This window comes from Lissotriton helveticus, chromosome 2_1, assembly GCF_964261635.1.
Source record: "Lissotriton helveticus chromosome 2_1, aLisHel1.1, whole genome shotgun sequence".
Lineage (NCBI taxonomy): Eukaryota > Metazoa > Chordata > Amphibia > Caudata > Salamandridae > Lissotriton > Lissotriton helveticus.
Window position 1 is genome coordinate 2,028,927,650 of NC_136059.1, and position 26,042 is coordinate 2,028,953,691.

The following is a 26,042-nucleotide window of genomic DNA, read 5'->3' on the forward strand; positions in this document are numbered from 1 at the left end:
TCTGGAGCAGGGGCTTCCATTCTTGCAGAATCCTCCGGATTTTATTCTTACAACGGATGCGTCCATGGAGGGTTGGGGTGGTCACCTCCAGGAACTGCAAGTGCAGGGACGATGGTCTCAGCAAGACAAGAGATGCCACATCAACAGCCTAGAGCTGAAAGCCATTTGTCTGTCTCTTCAAGCGTTCCTCCCCAGGATAGTGGGATCCTCGGTCTTAGTCAGAACGGACAACACCACAAGCATGTTTTATATCAACAAGCAGGGAGGAACGAGATCGGCAACACTATCCAAACAAGCCCAAGAGCTTTGGAGGTGGTTAACAGTTCACAACATAACCCTCAAAGTGGAGCATGTCAGAGGCCTCTACAACACCTTGGCAGACAAACTGAGCAGAACTTTGTCAGAGTGCCACGAGTGGGAACTGGACAACGGCCAGTTGAACTATGTGTTTCAGAGATGGGGCAAACCCAGGTTGGACCTATTTGCGACCCAACAGAACAAGAAATGCCGGTTCTACGCCAGCAGGTATCCTCAACAGGGGTCAAGGGGGAATGCCCTTTCGATGCGATGGTCAGGGACATATGCATACGCTTTCCCTCCGATCCCTCTGATTCCACGAGTGGTGCGCAAAATGAAAGTGGAGAGTTGTCGCCTTCTCCTCATTGCTCCCAAGTGGCCTCGCCAGTATTGGTTTCAGGAACTCATGCTACTTTCTCAGGAGCCACCGATCAAGCTGCGGGTAGTTCCGAAGCTACTATCACGCAACGAGGGTCAGGTACTTCACCCAGATCCTCAATCACTGAAATTGCACGCATGGCTCCTAACTTCTTAGAATTTGAGCATCTTCAAATTCCTCAGGAATGCCGGGACATTCTAGAGAAGGCAAGAGCCCAGAGTACATTAAAGACTTATAGTCTCAAGTGGAAGCGTTTTTGCGCATGGTGCATCTCTAGTGCTTTGCACCCTATAGAGGCATCGGCAGAAAAGATATTGCCCTATTTGTTACACTTAGCGCAATCTGGCCTTTCTTTTTCATCATTAAAGGTCCACTTAGCGGCTTTATCCAGGTACAGAAAGAGGACCAATGCTCAGTCACTCTGCTCTTCATCGCTAATCAAGCAATTTATGAGAGGTCTGTTCCGGGCTTATCCACCAGTCAAGCCCTCACCACCGGAATGGGAGCTCAACACGGTTCTATCACAACTGATGAAACATCCGTTCGAGCCTATCCATAGAGCCGACCTAAAGTTCTTAACATGGAAGGTTGCTTTATTATTGGCGCTAACTTCCGCAAGAAGAGTGGGAGAAATTCAAGCTTTCACTATAAAGGAGCCCTTTTTGCATTTCTCCCAGGACTATGTCACTTTACGAACAAATCCAACATTCATACCGAAAGTGCCTTCCCAGTTTCATTTAAATGAACCTGTCAAGCTGAAAGTTTTCTTTCCTAACCCGTCAACCCAGGCTGAAAAGACATTGCATTCTTTAGACATCAAGAGATGCTTAAAATTCTATCTTCAGAGAACCAAAACTTTGAGAAGATCAGATCAATTGTTTGTGGCTTATGGTCAAAATACTTTGGGGAATGCGGTCACTAAAGCCACAATTTCAAGATGGATCGCATCCGCGATTCAATTCTGCCACGTCAAGGCTAATCGACCATTGACAAGGTCTGTTCGATCTCACTCCACAAGAGCTGTAGCAGCGTCTGCGGCTTTATTTGCAGGAGTGACGCTTGAGAACATTTGCCGTGCTGCGACATGGAAGAATGTCCACACGTTTACAAGACACTACTGCCTACAATCAGCAAGTCAGGATGATGCGGCAGTAGGTCAAGCTGTTTTACGTCACCTGTTTCCATAAGGAGAATGTTCAGGTACTGATGTTCACTTATTTCATTTAAAGTATATGCTTTTATTAGATTGTATTGATATATATATGAAAGCATTTAACATGTTGTGTTTTTGTTGTATGATGCCTAAGATTTCTTTCCAGAAAGAAAATGCGTAATGTCAATGTTGAACTTGAACGTGATGTAGTAATGGTTCAATCTCTAAGCGTTTGTTGGTTGTTGACGATACACTCATGGGGGTGCACTGCAATAAGTCTCCCACCATCCGCAACCGACTTTGCCTGGCTTACTGCTTGCTATTCTGATTCAGGCATGTGAATCTATGAAAGATACCCCAATACTGGATAAGAAAACAAGTTACTTACCTGTAACTTCAGTTATCCAGTATTGGTGTCTTTCATAGATTCACATGCAACCCACCCTCCTCCCCGGAGAGTCAGTTCTCTAAGTTTGGGATACTTGTTCCCACTTGTGCTACGAAAATCTGAGGAGAGCTGGCTCTGCAGGGAAGGTTCTAGAGGGTGCTGTGAGCTGATTGGTTGGAGCAAAGACTTTGGGTCTTTTAGCATAAGGAGGTAGATAGGCTACTATAATATAGGCCTCAGGCCTTTTTTCTAGGGCCTACTACTGCAAAGTGCTTTTGGCACTGCTTTTTTATTTACCGTGGGACTCCCGCCTCGACGACGGGGAATGATTCAGGCATGTGAATCTATGAAAGACACCAATACTGGATAACTGAAGTTACAGGTAAGTAACTTGTTTTCTTATTTCTACCTAAGGTGGTGACCACCTTTCATGTCAGTCAGAGGATCACTCTTCCAATGTTTTTTTTTCTCCCTCTCACCCCTCTAAGGAAGAGGAAAGACTCAATCGTATGGTTCCAGAGAGAGCCCTTTGTTTTTATATCGATTGTACTAAACAACACCAACTGAACGACCAGCTTTTCATTGGATTCACTGGAGCAAAGAAGGGTAAGGCTGTGCAGAAGAAGACCATCTCTCAATGGATTGTACTCTGCAAAAACAAATCCTTCAAGTATTACAGATAAAGCATTCTCCGGGAGCCTTGAGGGCTGACTCACCAGAGCCCATGGCTGAGACTACTGCGTTAGCACGCTGGGTGACTGTCCTCGACATCTGTCCGGCTGCTACGTGGGCACCACTCCATACGTTCACAAAGCACTCATGCCTGGACAATCATGTGTCATGTGCATTATGCCTGCTTGGTCCTCCAGGACCTTTTGTTTTAAATCAGTTCACAGTCCCTCCGTCGGGGAGGTTATTGCTGTTGTAACTATCCTAAGGTAAGGAATCTGCGGTTAGAAGTCTCCCTCAAAAGAACAAGTTACCTTCTGTAATGCCTTTTCTGGTAGAGACTTTATCTAGCAACAGATTCCTTACGACCCTACCTTCTGTGTAAACTGGACTCCTTCATCTGGAAGGTCCTCCTTGGGTTCATCACAGCACAGAGTTCACAAACATTCTGATGTGGCTCCTCATCTGTGGGCACAGACTGTGTCACGAAAGAAAATGACATCAGCCAGCCGGAGTAACTCCTATATGGGGAACACGCATCTCATTCAATGTGGATGACTTGAGCACAGAGTGTCAGCACCGCATACCTACGTGCACAGGTACTGCTCAAGTTTTTTCCAGATCCAGACTGATGCCCTGGAGGGCTGGATTCATGCCAGATTTTTAGCATATTCCCATTTAGATAAATGTAGTTATCTTAAAATCTGGCATGTATCGCGGCCTCCAGAGCCAACTTTGAAGAACCCTGTTCTAAGGTAAGGATTCTGCGGTTAGATCAAACCTCTACCAGAAAAGGCGATGCCAAAGGAAAACAACATGTTCCTCAGCATAGCAGTTATAATCTGAAATAGGCTGACAAAGGGACATAGAAATGTGGTAGCCTTTGGTTATGAGGTCTGAGGCCAAAGACCGTTGCCCATATATCTTGGTAAGTGATAGAATGGAATCTTTATTCTGGGCTGGACGACAGATGTCTCTCAGGTGCACTGACATAAAGGGAGCCCAGTGAGTGTATACTCGTGAGTCCGTAATAGATCCATTTCTCGTGTTATAAATTTCTTCCTTCATCGAAAACAGTGTTGCACCCTTTTGACACAGTTTGGAATCATCATTACTTTATAGTGGAGGTTCCATTTTTCTTTGTGTATTCTTTTCTCTACAAGGACAGTGTTTCCTGCTGATATGGATGGCTCTATTTTTTTCGCTCCTGTGGCTGTTTTTTCTTCTGTGGAGCCATGTGCACTACTCCTTGATCCATTGAATACGTTTTTGATGGGGCAGTTTGTTTTTGTTTTAGGCGGCGATTTACTTCCATGTCTTTTTTTGCCCTCGTTCATGAGCTATATAGATAACTTTATTGAGGCATTCTCTTAAACCATTCCACTTCCAAATTTGCCTGGGGTCATCATGAGGTAACCCAAGTGTACTTGACGCCTTGTTTCTTGAAGTACTCTCCAACAGCAGTCAGTTGCCAGGTAGCAACTCATTTGGAAACCCATTCTTTTCTCAAGGTGGAATGTCTAGCCTGGGCAGTTGGAGAGATGGTATATAATGAAAGTGAATCCCACAGCCACTGGATAAACAGCTCACACGAGACTTGGCTTATGCAGCCCTTGGTGAGATTCATTAACTTTTCACTTGACCTTTAGCAAAAAGAGGCACATTGACTCTAAACCCCCAAAACAACATTTAGCTCACTTAACCATGACTCTTGCGTCATAGAGATGGTGATGGCTTTGCAACAAAAGAGAATGTGGATTGCCATGCTATATTGTGTATCCTCCAGTTCAGTTCCCATTACTGACATGAGACCGTGACATCAACGGCAGCAGCTTCTTTTGCTAAGTAAAGTCAGGATGTCACTGCTGGGCTCTCTTAGTTTTTCTCCTTTGTCATGGTGGTTTCCTGTTATACCTGTGAGAGCTTTTCATTTGTAAATTACGTTTTTGGACGCTTGTGGAATGAAGTACTTTCTATCTGTCTGGGTCAATGTAATTATTAGTCTGTCTGCAGTGCTCCTTTGATCAGTGAAATCTTCTCTAGAGGCCATTTATGAAACTTGTTCATACACCTGAGTTTTGTGAAGACCAGCACTCCACTGCTGTTGCAAACCTTACTTGTGCTCACTAAAACCTTTTCTCTTCCCTTTATCACTTTATTTGTACAGATATTTAATGTGTATGAATTGCATAGTTAATTTATTTTCTTTGTTCACAGAGTACCTTTGAAAGGGGACTTGAGCTACATGCCAAAGTTACAGTGTTTGGAGAAGGTTGCCATGGGCATCTAGCCAAGCAGTTGTACAAGAAATTTAAACTTCGAGAGCACTGCCAACCTCAGACTTACGCCATTGGATTAAAAGAGGTATTACACATTTTTCCTGACTAGCACTTGCAAATGTAGGCCTTTATTCACGCTATTTGCTTGCTTCAAGGGAAAAAAAGGACACAGGGTTGGTGAGTTACATAGACCAAGCTGCTTGCAAGAGCGTTATGCATTTAACAGCATGGACAAAACAAATATACATTTCAGGGTAAATCACATTAACCAATTACAGATTGATCCGGGTTTTATTAACCGATTTGCAGCTTGCGTTTTAAGGACTTGCAATAGGTATTCTTTGTTGCTTTCTAATGTCAGGAGACAATTTGTAGAGCTGGTTTTAACAACTGTGGAGAGACAACCCTGATGGCAATAGGGAAATGGGATAGAATGGTGGGTGGAACAGAAGCTATAGGTTTCTAGTATCAAGCTCTAGGACTTTGTCCAGTGTGGAGAAAGACCATTGGTAAGGTCCATTAGTAAGCAGCAGCAAGTCATCCAAAATGCTGAGCACTAGTGGGTTGATCAGTACATTGTCTCTGTGGGATGGGATATATGGGCAGATCTCGCACATAGTTGCATATATGAAGAATATTGCTGCACTTGTACTAAAAGTATCCATCCACTTGGATGGGCTAAAGAGAACAGAGGCAATAAGGCAGGGTTTTGCAAAAGGAAGTACATTTAGGTAGGAAGAGAAGGGAAATAGAAGAGGAAGAAAAGTAGAGGACACAGGTCTGGAACGAGTGCAGCTTGGTGTATAGGGCCATCTACGGACATATAGCAGTTAGATATACACTTGTGTTTGGGATGGGGGAAAGAATGAATGATCTGCATATGGATAGACTGATAGTGTTGGAAGTCAAATGAGCAGATGTCACAAGGTGTGGTGGTGTGAATAGAGAAAAGGAGTGGTTCTGAGACAAACTTTGCAGCACTCCAACTGGTGAAACAGTAGGTGGAGAGTGATTACATTACCAGGCGTCAGGAAAAAATAATGCCAAAAGTAAGAGGAAAACCAGTTGATAGCTGAGCTAGCGATAGGTAGGGTCATAAGTGAAGGTGATAAGGCATGATGATCAACATTTCAAAAGCTGCTGATAGGTCAAGGAGAAAAAAAATGGATGAGTGGTAGTTGTGAGCTGAGGTGATAGTTAACTTTGTGTGCGAGGGCTGTTTCTTTGGAGTGAAGAACACTGAAAACTGATTTAAGAGAGCTGAGCAAATTGTTAGAGTTAAGAAATAGGGTATGGCACTTGAACACAATGCATAGGCGTGTTTTGGAGAAAAAAAGATAACTAGGACATTGGCAATTGTTCGAAAGTGTAGTGAGATTGGCATTGTTTCTAATAGTGTTAAAAGGGCAGGTGATTTGAAGCATGAGGGGTGAGTATCGGATTTTAATGACTAATTAAAATCGAGATCAAGCTGTGTATAACCTAAGAAGTGAGTGCAAGAAATGTAATAGTTTGAGAACTGAAAGATCAAATAGTCTGCACGAATAGGTTATCACATTTGAGAAATGGAATTAGCTTATCCTTTAGCTGGAATGCACTTTAAACATTAAGATTGCAACAATATAGTATGAATACTGAGGCCATCTTTAGATTTCCACATAGATTAAGGCATAAACCAATCAAAGAAATGATAAATGTATATAGAAGTAAATGCATTTTCAGCAGGGGTATATGGCGCAGGCTTGTGGTCCTATAGTAATGTGCACATTTTTCAACGCACTGAAAATCGTTTCACCCGCAGATTACTCCGCCTCCAGAGGCACTGCTAGCTTTATATGCCATGAGGAACTAGGGTAATTGCATTTAGAGGATATGAATGGGCTCACACCGCTAATACTGTGGCACAAGAGCTGGGGCAATCCGGAGGTGGGTTTCGTAAAAACCTGTATTTCTGACTGCTTGACTCTTAAGAGTGGATCCCATTGCTCTTTTATTTGAAGAAAATATTGGAGACAGTAGGTCCACAGAACTGTATAATAACCCACAAAAGATAACCCCTAACTGTAAAGAAACAGTTAAACAGCACTATCTTGATCATTGTATGGAGCTGCGGCTGGTGAGGACTAAGACCATGAGACAGTAGTTGGATACTATTTGGTATCAACTATAAGGAGTATGGAACCTTATTTAGTTGTGACTGTTAACACCCTTTATCGTATTTACATGACCCTTTTCAGAATATGTACAGTGCACTTGGGTTTATGGCATTATGATTTACCTCCTTGCCGCCGCAATAATGTCTCTAAACAAAGCACAAGTCACTTTACATTGTTCTACCCACTGTACTCAGTAACCTGGTCATCCTTCTTGTTTTCTATCCTGCGTAGTACAAGTCTGAGACAACACGAGGAAAGACTGGGGTTACTGCAGCAACTTTGCACAGTAGACCTTCATTTATAAATTTTCTAAGAATGTCACTTGCAATTAGGAAACTTTATGAAGAGCTATATATATGATTACAGCATGACTCGGATCTTGCTAGGAAAATTATGATTTTTATTTTTTAAAGGCTGGTCTTAATATTTTCTATTTTACCTTCTATCGCTTTTATGCTTAGATATTATATACTGTATATTTAGTTTTACTGTTATGTTTTTTGCTGAATAAAGATTGACTGTGGATCGTTGTCTTTATTAACCCCTCTGCTGCTAGGCTCCTCCCCGTGCAAAGTCTTTATTTTTATTTTTTAGCTATTTGGTGTAGTTTGGGCTTTGGCCCAATTAACTTTTTTTTTTAAAACTGTTTTTATTATTTTCATTCAAACCATCGGCAAGACAATCCGCATGTATGCATTCATAGGTTACAGTAATCAGGAATAATTCAAGACATAACTCCTCTTTGAATTCCACCACCCACCAGCTGGTCATTTCTCGCTGCGAGAGTGGCCCCTCCGCCCCAAACCCCTATCCTTCTTCAAGTTCCTCATCAGAGCTACCTTCCTCAGATTCTGGCATTGGGTTGCAGATTTCCCCCCATACGTGTTCCAGGCTGTTCATATTTTAGTCCATTTCCGGGGGCATCTCCGGTTTATATATACAGTTCTCTCAGCCAACTTAGTGAGGTCCATATCCCTACACCAGGCCGCCAATGATGGCAGTTCCACAGCCCCCCTTTTCTGCGCTATATTTCGCTTTGCAACCATTAGGCCTATTGTTACCCATGTCTGCCCATGTCTCGATAGGTCATTGGGTTCCCACATATTCAAGAGGCACCTACGCGGTACTGGCACCAGTGAAACATTAACAGTCTGCAATATAGTACGCAGTATTTTCCGCCAGTAGTCTGCTATCATGGGACAATCCCAGATCGTGTGAAAGAAGGAGCCTTCATCCCCACATCCCCTGAGGCAGTGCGGATGCTATGCCCTGCCCATTGTATGTAGTGTGCTCCTGGTGAGGTATGTGCGGTGTAGGATCTTAAGTTGCACAAGCCTGAGCCACGCTGGTATACCCACCTCTTTTGGTGAGGCAAAGGCTTCCTGCCATTCTGTTTCCTCCATGTCTCCAATGTCAGCCGCCCACTTGTCTCCCAGTTTCTTAGTGGGGTCTGGCAGATTATTTGCGGTAGGTAAACGATGTGGCGCGCTTTGGCATGTGATCTGTGAGCAGCCTGTCTTCTAATGGGGAGGCCTCAGGTACCTCTGTGTCTTGTGGTATTACTGCTAACAGTGTGTGGCGTATTTGTATGTAGCGGAAAGTCTCGGTAGGTGCGAGCTCGTACTGTTGTCTTAGCTGGTCAAATGGAGTGACCGTCCCCTTGTCCCACAGGTCACCCACCGTGGATATGCCTTTGTTGTCCCATTGCTCGAATCCTTTGCTGTTCCTCAGTGTCCCCAATTGCTTAGTGTCCTAGAGTGGGGTTAGTTTGGTAATGATCCCCCTCCACCCCAGCTGTGTCTGTGCCGCGTGCCAGAGCATGACCGTGTGTTTTTTCGGTCCCGTCAGTCTCATAGCTTGCCCTGTATTATATAAGGGAGCTAGCATGTTTCGCATACCCAACTGTGCCCTATCTGCCATATATGCTGGGTCTATCTGTGGCGTGTGAATCCATTGATTGACAATCTTGAGATGTGAAGCCCAATAGTACAAGTGGATATTAGGGAGTGCAATGCCACCGCCATATCATCCTCGGTGCAGTTTCGCTTGTGCTATTCGCGCCGCTCTGTTGCCCCATAGTAGCTTCGAAACTAGCGCTGCTATTTGTTTGAAGTATTTTAGGAGAACCCGGAAGGGCATGTTTTCAAGTGCGTACAAAAACCTTGGCAAGGCCATCATCTTAAATAACGCCGCCTTTCCCAACAGCGTCAGGGGGAGCGATTCCCAGTGTATTACATCTCTCCGTAAGCGCTCCAGAGGCGGCACCAGATTCTTGACAAAAATTTCCGCTGGGTCCACCATTATGTGAATACCTAAGTATTTGAAGGAGTCCTGGGACACCACCAGTGGCAGCCCGAAGGGAGCCGTGGCACAGGTCCCTGCATTGTATATAAGACCGATTTGGACCAGTTGATCGTATATCCAGAGATCTTTCTAAAAGTATCGCACATCTCAAGAAGCAGTGGTATGGAATTTTCTGGGTTGGTGAGGTACACTAGAATGTCGTCCGCGTAGAGGGAAATTCGGTCTTCCCACCCCTCTGCCCACCAGACACCTCTCAGCAAAGGGGTTTCCCTAATCCACGCTGCGAGGGGCTCTAACACCAATGCAAAAAGAAGCGGCGACAGGGTGCATCCCTGACGTGTTCCCCTCGCCAGCGGCACGCCGTCTGACATGTGGCCATTCACCGCCACACATGCTAGAGGTTTGGTGTATAGGAGACGGATCCATGCGCAGAGCTTCGGGCCAAAGCCCAAGTATGGTAGGGCTGCAAAAAGGTAGTTCCATTCCACCATGTCGAAGGCCATTCTCGCATCCAGGAAGATGACTACCGACGGTTCCAACAGGGTGTGTGCCCGAGCCAACGCACCATGCAGTCGCCTGAGATTGAGCGCCGTGTTACTATTTAGCATGAAGCCTGATTGGTCTGGATGAACTAATTGCGGGAGGTGCACCAGCAGTCTATTTGCAAGCACTTTGGCCAGTATTTTCGCCTCCGCATTAAGCAGCGAGATTGGGCGATAGGATGTACACTCGGACGGCGGCTTCCCGGGCTTCGGGATAGCCACTATAGTGGTCAGACACCTTCACTCTCACTGGGCTGGTGATTTACCGCCCTCCTGGGCCAGCGAGTGCTTTCCAGGAGTCATTGGTTTTAAATGTCTCTGCACTTATTTTGCAGTCAGCTAACTTTAGTGTACTGGGGGATCTCAACCTCCATTTGGAGTCCTGTGACTCCCCGGCTATACTTAAGTTTCTAGGGGATCTGGAAGCTTGCCAACTATGTCAGCTGGTTGAAGGGCCTTCCCATTCGGCAGGCCACCTATTGGACCGGTGTTTTCAAACATCCAGGGAATTTCAGTCTCCACCCCAGTCCTTTTAGCTGGACCGATCATTTCCTGGTGCTGATTTCTATTAAGATCCCAGCTAGCTCTGGGGAAAAGCTTCCCCCTCCTCTCTGGAGACGCTCATGGCAAAAACTTGATGGGGCCTTGTTTGAGGCCAGACTAATAAACTCCCGGCCAACTTGGAGGAGGCAGATCTAGTCTATAGAGAGTGGATCAACGAGTCCCTGGAACATTTTATACCCAGGAAAATGTCAAGACCCAAACGCAAACAGTCCCAACCATGGTTTTGTGAGGCGCTCACAATTAAAAAAAAACCAGTGTAAGGTACTTGAGCGTATTTGGAGGCGATCGTATGACTCTGTAGCCAAAACCAACTTTAGAACCGCCACTAAAGCCTATCATAGGCTTATAAAAAAGACCAAGGCTAGTTATTACACTGATCTGATCAATGCCAGCACTAATCGCGCTAAAACTATCATCGCGCTAGTGAAGGAGCTGACTGAACCACCTGTGGGGATTAATAACATCATAATGTCTGACCTGCAATGCGAAGAGCTGGCTCGCTTCTTTATCAACAAAGTTCAAGGGATTTATAACACATTTAACTCTGGTGGTTCCTCTATGACTTATAGATCTGTCACAGACCCACCGGATCTGCCCTATTCCCTTTTAACCCTTCCACTCATCTCTCAGACAGATATGGAACTCTTGACTTCAAGAATCAAGTCTGGGTCCCCGGAAGACCCTGTCAAACCAGAGATGTTTAGACTGTTTCAGGATTCCATCATGGTGGAAGGGCGGGAACTGATTAATAAGTCCTTGCAGTCAGCTACTATCCCGAAATCTTCGAAACATGCCAAGGTGGTCCCCTTGTTAAAAAAACCCACCCTGGACTCCTCCAAGCCAGAAAGTTTCCGACCTATCTCCTTGCTTCCGTACTTGGCTAAAGTGGCGGAGGCACATGTAAATTCCATCCTGACGGGCTTTTTGGAGACTAATGGGATGTTGGAGGAATCTCAGAATGGATTCCGTGCCAAACATAGCACGGAATCGGCCTTATTGGCCGTTACGGAACATCTAAGGGCAGCACAGGATATGGGTAGCACCTCAGCTGTGGTGCTTCTGGATTTGAGTGCGGCGTTCAACACGGTCTCCCATGGGATCCTGCTAAGGAGACTGTGGGAGATAGGTGTCGGAGATGGAGCCCTGGATTGGTTCGTGTCATTTCTATCTGACCGTTCCTTCCAGGTTCATGCTCCCCTGTACTCATCCAGCAGTTTCCCATTAGGCTGCGGTGTCCCACAGGGCTCTGCCCTCAGCCCACGCTGTTTAATGTGTATGTCCGCCCCTTGGCCATATTGGCCAGGGAACGTAACATCAAATTAATTTCCTATGCGGATGATACGCAATTGATTTTCACCTTTTCCAATGACACCGTGGGAGACCAAGTTAAATTTCAAGAGGACATTTTGGCCATTTCCAGCTGGCTAACTGAGAACTGTCTTCAGTTGAATTCATCTAAAACTGAAGTCCTCCTTATTGGCACTGATACTCAGAAGTGGGATGAGCGGTGGTGGCCCCCTACATTGGGCCCCTCTTCTACGCCCAAGAGGGAAGTTAAAAATGTGGGTGTGATTCTAGATGACGCACTCACCCTGGATTCGCATGCGAAAAGAGTAGCTGGTACCTGCTATGGTCGCCTACGCTCTTTAAAACCTATTCTCTGCTTTTTCGAACCTTCCATCCGACAGACAATTGTCCAAGCCATGGTCTTATCCCATCTAGACTACTGCAATGTTTTCATGCTTGGGTCAAATTTGACAATCGTTAATTATAATAATAATAATCCACATTTGTAAAGCGCACAATCACCCGTAAGGGTCTCTAGGCGCTGGGGGCCGTCGGGAAGATTAAGCAAGCTATTGCCCAGAGTCACATGGTGCTGGGCTAATCTGCTGCCGGTGCCGGGGATCGAACCATGATCCCCAGATTCCGGAGTCAGTCACCCTGGCCGCGGCGCCACACCTCTTCCTTATATAGACTACAAAGAGCTCAGAACGCTGCAGCCCGTACTCTGTTCGGTCTGCCGAAACGTTGTCACACCTCTCCGGTTCTACGTAGGCTCCACTGGCTGCCCGTGAAACAGCGCATTCAATTTAAAACCTTATGTGTTCTCTATAGAATGCTGCATTGTTTAGGCCCCCAAACCTTGCAAGGAATTTGTTCATTTTATGTCCCGTTGCGTGCTCTCCGCTCGGCGGACCTTTCTCTTGCCTGTACCATCAAGATCCGGAGGTGCAGAGCTGGAGGCCGATCATTTAAGTACCTGGCCCCAAAACTCTGGAACTCTATCCCTTTAGGTGTGCGTTCCATTACCAACCACTTACACTTTCGAAAACACGTTAAAACCTGGTTGTTTTCCTCTATTTAGGGTTCCTTTGTGAGCAGTTATTCTGCCGCTTTTCCCAGGGTGTTGTGTAATTGGGCTTGTCTGCAAGCGCTGGGATGCCCCGTTGTTGGGGTAGCCATGCGCTATACAAGCGTACTATAACATAACATAACATAACATTCGCTGGTCCAATGGCAATTCACCTCTATCTAAGCTGTCGGTGAACATGTTGAGCAGGTGTGGGCAAATAGTGTTTGCCAGTAGTTTGTACAGTTCTATCGGGATCCCATTGGGTCCCATTGCTTTTCCCGGCTGCAGGCATCTAATTGCCTTGTGCAACTCTGCCTCCGTGAGATCTACCTCAAGCTCCAGGGATGCCTCCTGTGTGAGCTTGGGCATTGTTATGTCTTGTAAAAAGGCTGCTGCCTCTGCTTCCGACATGCTCGACGAGGACGTGTACACCTCCTGGAAATGTCCAGCTAGTGAATGCACTATTGTTCGCGGATCATACGTGAGACTGCCATCTGCAGTTCACAGTTGCGCTATTGTTCTAGAGCCACGCTCTCGCCTATCCAGTCAGGCCAGTAGCTTCCCTGCTTTATCCCCCACATCGTAGATTCTATGTCTGGTCGCTGTAAGGGCTAGCGTCGTTTCATGTCTGAGATGTTCCCTGTACTGTTGTTGCTTAAAGTGTAAGGCATGGTGCGATTCAGGCGTAGGGTCGGCTATGTGTTCTGCATCAGCAGCTTTTAACTCCAGCTCTAAGGCCATGAGGTCTTTCTGCTTTTCTCGCTTATGTCCCGTGATGGAAACTATCGCCTGCCCCCTGAGAACTGCCTTATGAGCCTCCCATAGAACTGAAGGGGAGTCAACAGAAGCGACATTTTCCGCAAAGAAATATTTTGTCGCTTTAGCCCAATTAACTTTTTGTCCACATAAGGCATCCACGCCAAATTTGGGTCCTTTTCTTCCAACATCCTGGGCATTATAAAGGTACCAAGGGTTTGTGGATTCCGCTGGTGGGGATCAAGAAACTAACCAAAATACAGCTAAATGTATTTTAGGGGTGAGGGGGCATAAGAAAAAAGTGCTGCAGAAGAAAGCATGTGTTTGAGGCATATGAGCTGCAGATTGCACACTATGCATAGATTGCCACCTAGTGTTGGACCCGGATGTTTGCAGTTTGTTTTGTAGAAAAGTCTTTGGAAGTCACGGGATAGGTGACTCCTCCTTTGGATGATACTGCGCATGGTCATCCGCTCCATCCCCAGATAGTTTTTTTCCGCCACCGGGCTCGGATGTGTTTCCAGCGCTCCGTGTTGAAACCGAATTCCTTCGACGCGCAATCCTCACCAACTTTCAAATAAGTTTTGAACGCTTCTTCACTCGACGCTACTTTTCAACGCGAATACCTCAATTCCGGTCGTCGTCGACGGCCTTCGGGCCTAGCTAGGCTTCGACTCCAGCTCATGGAAAGGACTCCCTTCAAAAAGTGTCCTCAATGTGGGTCGAAGTTTCTCCACACCGACCTCCACGAGGTGTGTAACCTCTGCCTTTCTCCGGGGCACGAGGCAAAGGACTGCTCAGCTTGTGCCTCTTTCTGCTCCAAAAAGACTATCCGGGACCGAAGAGCGAGAAGAACTATGGCTCGATCTTCAACTTCCATTCCGGACGACATCTTTGAGGAAGGCGTCAACGTCCCAGAACAACAAGACGTCGACAGCGGTTCCGAACAGGAAGAAGATTCGGATGTCGAGGACATCACTCCAGCGCAACGGGTCGTAAGTAAGACCGTCGACCCAACCCTTCCTCGACACCCCCAAAGAAGGCCCCGGTCACACCCTCGGGCTCGGGTGCACACCGACACTCAGATTCTATTGCCCCACCTTCGGGCCCCGCGAAGAAGCCAATTAAGCCTTCAGGCGACTCTGGCTCGAGTCAGCCTTCGCATGGTGCCGGCGCCAACTTACCGGCACCAAAAAAGACATCGCCGCCGGCTGTGCCAACGCCCAAACCATCGGCACCGAAACACACAACTCCTTCAGCACCGAAACCCAGGTCGGAACCAAGTAAATCTTCGGATTCCAAAAAACAATCGGAACCGAAAAAAGCATCGGATCCGAAGAAACTACCGGATCCGAAAACAACACCCGACCCGAAAAAACGTCCGGAACCGAGAAAACATTCGGAGCCGAGAAAGACTCCGGCCTCCCCTATAAAGGACGCAGTCAAAAAACCAAAGCAAGCCGCTTCGGTGCCGAAACATTTTCCAGGACCTACAGATCGGCCTCCGGTAGAAGACTTATATTATCCAGACCCTGCTCAAAAGACTCTGGCTAAAGACCCAATCACTGGACAGTTGATTTTGGCCCCGAAAAAGCAACCACTGGACAAACCAGCCCCAGCTCCGCATCCAAAGAGAAAGGACATGGCTACCTCGCCTTTAAGACCGCCTACCCCTTCTCCTCCACCTATGCCCTCATGACAAACTCCCATACCACAGCATTCCCCAGCATCCTCTCATCGGGATGATAGTTCTGATGATATGGGGGGGTAACATGCCTGATCCAGATACACCTGCAGGATCACCCGACCCATGGAATGATTACACCACTCCAGATGTCCCAAATGTCCCTCAGGATGACTTATACCCCTCACGGCCTTCCCCACCGGATGATACTATAGGGTTTAACGAATTGATACACAGGGCTGCACAATATCATGGGGTAGACATACACACAGACCTTGTAGACGAAGAGTTCCTGATGGATACTTTTGATAACGCACAAATGTCTACATCCATCTTACCAATGCTCAAAGGAGTAATTAAACACGCTTCTGAAGTCTTCAAAGATCCAGTTAGAACTAGAATCAAATATAAAGCCGCCCCTTCAGATCCAACATACATTAAGGGACCAGTACCACTAGACTCACTTGTAGTTTCCAACGCACGCAAGAGAGCAAACTCGCAAACATCAGGTAATGCTGCTCCACCAGATAAAGAGTCTAAATTATTAGACGCATCAGGAAAGAGAACTGCGTCTCAAGCAGCAAACATGTGGCGTATCGCCAACACACAGGCATTGTTAGCTAGATATGACAGAGCACATTATGACGAATTAGAGTCAATAATGACACACCTCCCTGATAAGTACAGGGATAAGGCACACAAACTCATCCAAGAGGGTAAAAACATTACAAATACCTCCATTAGGTGTGCCCTCGACGCAGCAGATACTGCGTCTAGAGCAGTCAACACCAGCGTCTTACTACGCAGACACGCCTGGCTACGTATATCAGGATTCAGACCTGAGGTACAAACTACCATTCTTAATCAACCTTTCAATGAGCAACACCTATTTGGACCCAATGTGGATGTATCTCTCGAAAAAATGAAAAAAGATACAGATATCGCCAAATCTATGGGAGCCCTGCAGTCGCTGGCTCCCAGACGTTCATTTAGTCGCTCATCCTATAGAAGTGCCACCAGAGGATACTCCTCAGACACAGCCTCAGCCTCATACAAAGCCCCTACACAATCCACTTATGGCAAGGGCTACCAAAGGGGTGGGTACAGGGCTAACAACAACAAGGGCAGAGGTAAAAATAACAATTCCCGCTCTGCATCTACCCTTGCCCAATGACTCCCTTCCTCTTCCCCCGCCCCACTCCACTCCTGTCGGGGGAAGACTCCAACAATACCTGCCAGCCTGGGAAAACATCACATCAGACAGGTGGGTGTTACAAATTATTCAATCAGGTTATTGTCTGGAACTAAAATCTACCCCCTCAAACATACCAACCAGGCAGCGCCCAATGTCACAGGAACATTTAACATTGCTCAGACAAGATGTAATATCCCTCCTGCAGAAAAATTCAATAGAGATAGTTCCAGAGCACCACAAATACAAAGGAGTATACTCACTGTATTTCCTGATACCAAAAAAGGACGGATCACTAAGACCCATCCTAGACCTCAGACCTCTAAACGTTTACATTCAGTCGGACCATTTCCATATGGTCACACTTCAACAGGTCCTTCCATTACTGGTGCTAAACGACTTCCTTGCCACTTTAGATCTCAAGGACGCCTACTTCCATATTCCCATCCACGCGGCACACAGGAAATATCTCAGATTCGTGCTAGACGGGCAGCACTACCAGTTCAAAGTGCTCCCATTCGGAGTCACAACAGCGCAACGGGTGTTTACCAAATGCCTAGCAGTAGTAGCAGCACACTTAAGAAGACAGCACATACATATCTTCCCATATCTAGACGACTGGCTCATAAAAGCCAGCTCATACAACCAGTGTGTACAACACACCCACGCTACCATTCAACTGCTTCACAACTTGGATTCTCAATAAATCACCCCAAGTCGCATCTACAACCCTCACACATGCAACAGTATCTCGGCGCTACAATAAACACCCAACTAACACTAGCGTATCCCTATCCAGCAAGGGTAACAAGTGTACAAACTCTTCTAACAAAATTCAAGCCGCAACACTCACTACCAGCTCGAGTGTTCATGCAGCTCATAGGAATGATGGCATCCTGCATATTCGTAGTTCCTCATGCAAGATTGCAAATGCGTCCACTGCAAGAGTGCCTAGCACAACAATGAAACCAGGCTCAAGGTCAACTAACAGACCTAGTGTTGGTAGACGGTCGGACTCATCGTTCTCTGCAATGGTGGAACACCAAAAACCTTTCCAAAGGGCGACCGTTTCTAGAGACAGTTCCTCAAATAGTCTTAACAGCGAACGCATCGCTCTCCGGCTGGGGAGCCCACCTCCTGCATCACACCATGCAAGGCAGGTGGACACCGCAACAAAAGCTATTGCACATCAACCACCTAGAGTTACTAGCTGTGTTTCTAGCCCTAAAAGCTTTTCAAACTCAAGTGTCAGGCAAAGCTGTCTTAGTCCGCACAGACAATATGACAGCTATATATTATATAAACAAACAAGGAGGGACACACTCTCTGCAGCTCTCTCAGTTAGCACAGCAGATATGGAGATGGGCTGTACCACTAAACGTCTTCCTATTAGCCAAACACGTCCCAGGAGTACAAAATACCATGGCAGATCTACTAAGTCGACAAACTCAGCAAATCCACGAATGCGAACTTCATCCAAAAGTTCTTCATCCGTTCTTTCAGATGTAGGGACAACCTCAGATAGACCTCTTTGCCACCCACGAAAACGTAAAATGCCCAAACTTTGCCGCCAGATACCCACACCCATTGTCCAAAGGCAATGCAATATGGATGAACTGGTCAGAACTATTTGCGTACGCTTTTCCTCGTCTCCCACTACTTCCGTTAGTGGTACGCAAACTGCAACAACATTCCCTGACGCTCATCCTAGTCGCTCCAACTGGGGCCAGACAACCGTGGTACACCACACTGTTGCAGATGTCTGTAGTACCACACCAAAAACTAAACCTATCTCCACGCTTATTAACACAGAACCATGGAGAGATCAGACACCCGGACCCAGCTCAGCTCAACCTAGCGATCTGGGTCCTGAGGTCATAGAGTTTGGTTACCTCAACCTTCCATCTGAATGTATGAACGTTAGTAAAGAAGATAGACATCCCACCACTAGAGCATGCTACGCTGCTAAGTGGAAAAGGTGCGTCATATACTGCCAAAATAACCAAATTAATCCCTTAGATGTGTCCATTCAACACATCATTGGATATTTATTGCACCTTCAAAAGTGTAACTTAGCCTACACGTCTATCAGGTTACACCTTTCAGCCATTGCAGCATAATTGCAAAATATACAAGATCTATCTCCTTTTAGCGTGCCAGCTGTTAAAGCTTTTATGGAAGGACTCAAAAAAATAATTCCTCCCAGAACTCCACCTGCACCAGTGTGGAATCTAAATGTGGTTCTCACAAGGTTAATGGGACCTCCCTTTGAACCATTACATACATGTGAATTGCAATTTCTAACCTGGAAAGTACCTTTCCTATTAGCCATTACTTCCCTCAGGAGGGTTAGTGAACTACAAACATTTACCATTCAAGAACCCTTTCTACAAATGCATCATAACAAAGTGGTTCTTTGTACTAATCCAAAATTCCTTCCAAAAGTCATTTCATCTAAATCAATCTGTTGAGCTGCCCGTATTTTTCTCGCAGCCTCAAACCGTCGCAGAAAGAGCTCTACACACTTTAGATGTCAAGAGAGCATTGCTGTACTACATTAAGGACACAAGCTTTTCGTAAGACAAAACAACTTTTTGTGTCTTTCTCACCGCCGCATAAAGGCAATCCCATATCAAAATCAGGGATCGCTAGGTGGATTGTTAAATGTGTACAAATATGTTATCAAAAAGCCAAGCGTACATTAACAATCCCACCAAAAGCCCATTCTACCAGGAAGATAGGGGCTTCAATGGCATTCTTAGGGAACATTCCCCTTGATGATATATGCAAAGCAGCTACATGGTCTACACCACACACATTCACAAAGCACTACTGTGTAGATGTGGAAACTAAACAACAAGCCATGGTGGCTGTACTAAAAACTCTGTGTCAAACAACTGCAACAGATACTGGTGGTCGCCGCTAGGTGTGGGAGCTGCTATGTAATCTATGCATAGTGTGCAATCTGCAGCTCATATGCCTGGAACGGAAAATGCTACTTACCAGTATGCATCTGTTCTTGGCATGTAGAGCTGCAGAGTTGCACACGCCCACCCGCCTCCCCGGCTACCTTTATCTGTTCCAGTATTATCTCAATTAGATACATATCACATGGACATCACTATCTCTTATACAGCTCCATCACTTCCCTAATGGCGAAAAACAATCTGGGGAAGGAGCCGATGACCATGCGCAGTATCATCCAAAGGAGGAGTCACCTATCCCGTGACTTCCAACGACTTTTCTACAAAACAAACTGCAAACATCCGGGCCCAACACTAGGTGGCAATCTATGCTTAGTGTGCAACTCTGCAGCTCTACATGCCAAGAACAGATGCACACTGGTAAGTAGCATTTTCCTTTTTTCCCCCCTTCAAATAGTATCAACAAAAGGTTGGCCGTGCTCAAATCGCCATCTTCCCAGCTTTCAAAATAACGTCTTTTTTACACACTGTCTTACATTTGAAAGGCAGACATGTATAGAAAGTCAATTGGTAATAACACTTGTTTTACCATTGTGTGTTCCCCGAAGTCTCCTGATAAAAATGGTGCCTCACTTGTGTTGGTAGGCATAGTGCCTGCGACAGGAACGCAATATAGACAAATCATTTTTCCAGTGAAAACTGACCATTTTTAGGGCTCGCAAGCGAAGCAAAAAAAGCCCTTTTGGTAGGGTTTCAAAAATGGACCTGGAAATTCCACACAGCTTGTGCGTGTTATTTCCAAGGTCCATTTTGATTGGGCTTTGCGTGCGTGCTGTTTTTTAACAGAACACACAATAGGCCATAGGCGGTCACGTAGCTCCGCCTATGGCCTATTGGTGTCTTTTCCGTGCACCAAAGACTCTTTGTCTTCAATTATCGCGGCCAGACACGGGTCACGATAATTGAAGACATATGCTCGCAGTGGGGTGCGCACACCACTCGCAGACTTTTTTTTTTTTTTATCCTTTTCCCGGCGAAGCGCGGACGTCTTTGCTTTCACCGAGGCGCAGAGGTGGCTGGAGGTGAGAACCCTCATTTCTGTATTGTTTTTCTGTTTCTAGCTGTTCCGTGGCTTGTCTGCAGCTAAACATTAACCGTGGCTGCACTGCGTGAAGTGACAAACGTGAACTTTTATTGCTTTGCGGAGAGAGGCGAGGGTTAGCTGGGACTCGGATGAGCTGAACCCCGGCTGCACTCCCACACGGACAGCTAGGTGGCTCACGAACCTGGCATTGTCTAGGTGTAGGGAAAAATATTGCTGGATTGGAAATAAGTTACAGGAAAAAGTACACTGTGTGAGCGACCTTCTTAATACCTGGAAAGTTTGAGAAATGTGCATGCAGCACAGAAAACGTAAATGAAGCAGAGTTTGGCCCCAAATTCCACTGATTAGTAGGTTGAGGAGTACAATAAGATCGCAACTTCAAAACATGAAGCCTGGTGGTGTTTTTTAAGTCCATGACGATTAAAGATCACTCTGTTTATTTTGGTTTGTCTCGGCCTGTGGATTGTAATGATGCATTTGTGTTTTATTTACTTTGTGCCGGCTTCATGTAAGAAACGTTTGCGGTCCCGTACGTTCACTCCAATATAAAACACATGCGTAAAATACATTTTCAATATGACGCCAGTACGTCCAACTCCCACAAACGCCAGACCAATTAGCATTGGAAATGCTTTGCGTCTTCCCATTCACGAAAACGTGTGGCTGTCTTTTCTTCTATGAATCTACTTCTTGCCTCCAAACAACATTAAGCCCCCTGCTGACCGCCCCCAACCCCCCTTATGATTTGCCCCCTCGATTTCATAGCCTCCTAAAAACTACCCCTGTGCGCCTTACTTTGCCCGGCACGCCCTTTCCAACGAGGCCTCCTTTATCTTGCATCAAACTGGCCACTTATTAACCATTGCAGGCATCCCATAATCACACAGTGGCTACAACTTACCCCAGACTGCCACGCATTATGTCAGCAGCGGCAGTTTCTCTAGAACTGCTGCCGTATCGAATGTGTCCTGGATGAACGGGGAACGAGTTCCCACCGGCGTGGAAGTAAAGAACGTAAAGGTGATCTGCCTTTACAGTGACCGAACCTGACCTCCCAAATAAGACAGCAGTTCCCACTTTAGGTAATTGTAAATATGGGACACTGCCAAACTGAATGCCAGCCGGTTGTAGCACAATGTAGGATATTCGGGAGGTGGGTGGGGGAAGGTATTTTTATGTACGATTTAGTTGTTATAATTGTATCGTCCACAATAGCATTCTTGCTCATCCCATTATATGCAGGGCTTTAAGTGGGCCGGGTCTGTCCTGGTCTGAGCACCGGCAGTTATTTTTATGGGGCCTCGAAACGGGTCTCTATCGGGCTCTATTTTCGGGCCTCGAATCGATGTGCACAGCTCAATGCTGGTTCTATATTTGTAAAGTTTATATTGTAATTTTTATTTATTTATTTATTCAAAGTTTTATATAGCGCAAACAAGATCTTTACAGATATCAGAGCGCTTCACAGGGGGCAACAGGAGTGGGCAACAGGAGGGTGAATAAACATAATAATTGGGTACAGTATAGTAAACGCTAGCATGCTAGAATAGCAGTCATGTGCTGTTATAAATATAACAATATAAGGCGGTGCAGAGTCTTTGATCCAGCTACAATGTAGATCAGCAGGTACCAATAAACACTTAAAATAGACAATAATATAAAATGGTGCAGAGTCTTTGATCCAGCTGCAGAAGGAATCAGGAGAGCTCAGGCTAAAAGGATATCTATATCACTTACTTAGAAATCCAGAGAACAAGGGGTAGGGGGATCAGGGGGAGATGTGCGCCGTATAGTAATGGGTAGTAGGTGAGTAGCATAATAAGATCAGTCATGCATGAGTATAAAGTTATTGGACCATCAAATAATCAATGTTACAAAGTCGATGCAAAGTCTCTGAACTACAACAGTAAGGTTCAGGTGAACTTGGCCATAAGGATGGCTTTCACTTCTTTCTTGAAGAGTGCAGTGGAGGAGATAAGCCTCGTTTCCGGAGGGAGTGCATTCCAGATCCTGGGTGCCATCCCTGAGAAGGAGCGTTTATAAGTTTTTTCCTTATGGAATCTGCGAGGTTTCAGGAGCAGACTTTTTGCACTTCTATTGGATCTCGAGCCTCCTGATATAGACAACTTTTGAGTGAGGTAGATGGGTGCCTTGAGGTGTATGGCCGCGTGTGTCATAACGGCAATTTTCAGCTGCATTCTGGCTTCAAAGGGAAGCCATTTCAGGGATTTCAAGTCAGGAGTTATGTGAGAGTGTTTCCTTGAGCCAGTAATGAGTCTCGCGGCAGCATTCAAGGAGGCTCTTAGGGGTGCGGTTGTTGTTAGAGGGAGTCCGCTGAGAGCCACAATTCCGTAGTCTATGCGGGGGATGACTAGGGCTTGTACAGCAGTTTGGAAGTCCTTGGCTGGGAGGATGGGTTTGAGTTTCCTCATAGTGTTGATTTGAAAGTTGGCTCCTTTCGTTGCTTTGCTAATGTGCTGTTGCATATTGAGCTTTGCGTCAAGTGTGATGCCTAAGGATTTCGCAGAGTCCACGATGGTGGGTTGGACATTGAATGCTGTTAGGTGATTGAGCCAGATTTGGGTGGTGGTAGTTTTCGCAGGGGGTGATATCAGTAGGAACTCAGTTTTCAGCGCATTTAGTTTGAGGTGATTGTCGGCCAACCACGATTGGGTGTTTCTGAGTGTGTAGTTCAGAAGTTTGATATCTTCCGGGGATTGTACCTTTAGGTAAAGTTGAGTGTCATCGGCATACATATGGAAGTGTACATTGGAAGCTTGGAGCAAGGAAGCAAGTGGTTCCATGATGAGGTTGAACAGCGTGGGTGAGAGGGAAGATCCTTGTGGGACGCCTAAATCTACTGGCACAGGTGAGGACAGCACATTGTTGATCTTGAACTTCTGAGACCGGTTGTGAAGGAAGGAAGTGAACCATTTGAGCACAGTCCCTGTTAGCCCATTCTGGTATTTAGGAGCTCCAATAGGTTCTCATGTTTGACCGTGTCAAATGCTGAGGAGAGGTCCAGGAGGATGAGGAGACAGGAGTCGTTGCGATCAAGGATTTGGAGGGCGTCATCAATTATGTGTGTCATGGCCGTTTCCGTGCTGTGTTTCGCTCGGAAGCCTGATTGATGAGGGTCGAGGAGTTCGAATCGGTCAATATGCTTTGTTAGTCGGAGTTGCACACATTTTTCCAGCAGTTTGGCCAGGGTGGGGATATTGGTGATAGGGCGGTAATTGTTCAGGTCAGACGGGTCAGCTGTAGGTTTCTTGAGTATAGGCGTGACTTGCCCCACCTTGAGGGAGTCTGGGATGAGACCTTGCTGAAGGGAGCTGTTAATGATTTTAGTCCAGAGTGGGAGGAGTACGGGGGTGAAGTCTCTTACAGCATTAGCAGGTAGGGGGTCTGTGAGGTGATTAGAGGGTTTCAAGGTCCCGAGCAGCTTGTGTATTGCTTCTTCAGAGTAGGTGTCGAATGACGACCAAGATGCGTTATTTTTAGGTTGGGTGTCGGGTCTTTTGATGTGGCTCGGGTATCGACTTACATCATTAAGGAGGTCACACCTTATGTTGTTGGTCTTTAGCTTACAGAAGGCAGAAAAGTCTTCACAGTGTGGGATGTCGTTTGTTGTGTCGTTTGATAGTAAGGGTTGCGTCTTCGTTTGAGTTTTGACTAGTTCGAACAGTTTTCTTGGTCTGTTTTTTGCTTGGTCCAACTGAAGGCTGAAGAAGTCAGCTTTTGCACGCTTGATTTTCCTAAAGTAGGCATTTCTCTTGTTCTTAAGCGTTTTGCGATGCCGTGATGAGGGGTCAGATCTCCATGTGCGCTCTGCCATTCGCATAGCACGCCTGTCTTCATTGAGTCTGCCGTCATACCAAGGGTTTGAGATCTTTGTGGAGACTCTCTTTAGTTGCAGTGGGGCGGCTTCATTAATTATTGAGTTCATAGCGTCGAGGTAGTGGTCAGTCAGTGATTGAACGTCAGGAGGGGGAAGGAGGCGATTGGAGAGGTGGGGAGGCAGGGAGTTGGGGTTCAGATTCTTCATGTCCCTTTTCCAGATCATAGATTTGGTGGGTTGAGCCGTGGTTGGTTTGATTTTTTCCTTAATGAAGAAGGTGATAATGTAGTGGTCTGACCAATCACAAGGTTGGATTGCCCCTAGTTGGGTAGAGTCTTCGTTGGCGATGATGAGATCAAGTATGGAGCCTTTGTCATGTGTAGGGCTGTTGCATATTTGGGTGAGGTCAAGCGCGCTAAGGAAAGTTTTGAGACTATTCACCACTGCGGCTTTCTGATCGTTCCAGTGGAGATTGAAGTCACCCAGGTAGATTTGTGTGATCTGCCAACCAGCGTTGGATGAGATCGTGTCCATGAGTTGTTGGGTGAAGATGAGGTTATCCCCAGGTGGGTGATAGATGAGATGTAGAGCACATACTGGTTTGCCCTCGCTGGAGATATCAAGACAGAAGAGTTCACAAGACGTGAGGGAGGGGGAAGAGACTTTAGCAACAGAGAGGCTGCTCCTGAATATGCATGCGATTCCCCCGCCCGTCTTGCCGGTCCTGTCGAGTCTAATGATGTGGTAATTGGGGGGTACTAGTATGTCCATAATAGGTGTAGAGGCATCAGTTAGCCAAGTTTCAGTCAAAATTGCTAGGTCAAGATCCATTGATGTGACGAGATCTGCAATGTTGGAGGAGTGCCTTTGGGACGATCTGCAGTTGAGTAGGATGCATTTGAGTTTGGGGGTGAGAAGGGCGGTCGGGTGTTCTAGAGCGAGGGGTATTTTTCTGAGATTGTTGGGGACGGAGCTTCTGCTGCTTAGGGTTGGGTGCCTAATGGGATTTGTGAGAATTGTGGGTATGGGGCGTTGTGTGGACGCTGTGTGCTTTACCGGGCCAGGGCCAAATGAGCGGAGGAGGGTGTCTAAGTCATGATCCGACAGGGAGTTATGGGCGCGATGAGGGTGGTGTATGTTGTTGCGGTCGGGGATAGAGGGCCAACGTGGAGAGTATGCGCCCAGCCGTCTCACCCCTGGAGCGTGCTGAGTGCGAGGGCCTGTGAGGAAGGTGTGGCGTTTGTTGGATACGGAGGTGTTGGTTGTAAATCGGGGTTGTCTGGGGTGTATGTGGAGGAATTCTTTGATGGTCTGGAGCTCGTCTTTGACTTGTAGGAGGGTTGTTAAGATCAGGTCCAGCGGTGGGTTGGGGCTAGCGTTGGAGATGAGGGCCGTGGCGTTGTTGACTAGGGAGCTGGAGAGCGAGCTGGTGACGGGGGGTGGGGTATGCAGTCAT

At 46.3% G+C, this 26,042-nt stretch overlaps 1 protein-coding gene across 1 annotated transcript in view; it reads left to right on the plus strand.

Annotated features, from left to right (window-relative positions):
- ETFDH (electron transfer flavoprotein dehydrogenase) overlaps positions 1–26,042 on the plus strand; it is a 543,836-nt gene that overhangs the window by 251,340 nt on the left and 266,454 nt on the right. The window contains exon 7 of the mRNA XM_078676994.1: positions 5,104–5,250. Within this exon, the coding sequence (XP_078533120.1) occupies positions 5,104–5,250 (147 nt within the window). The remainder of the gene's footprint in view (positions 1–5,103; positions 5,251–26,042) is intronic.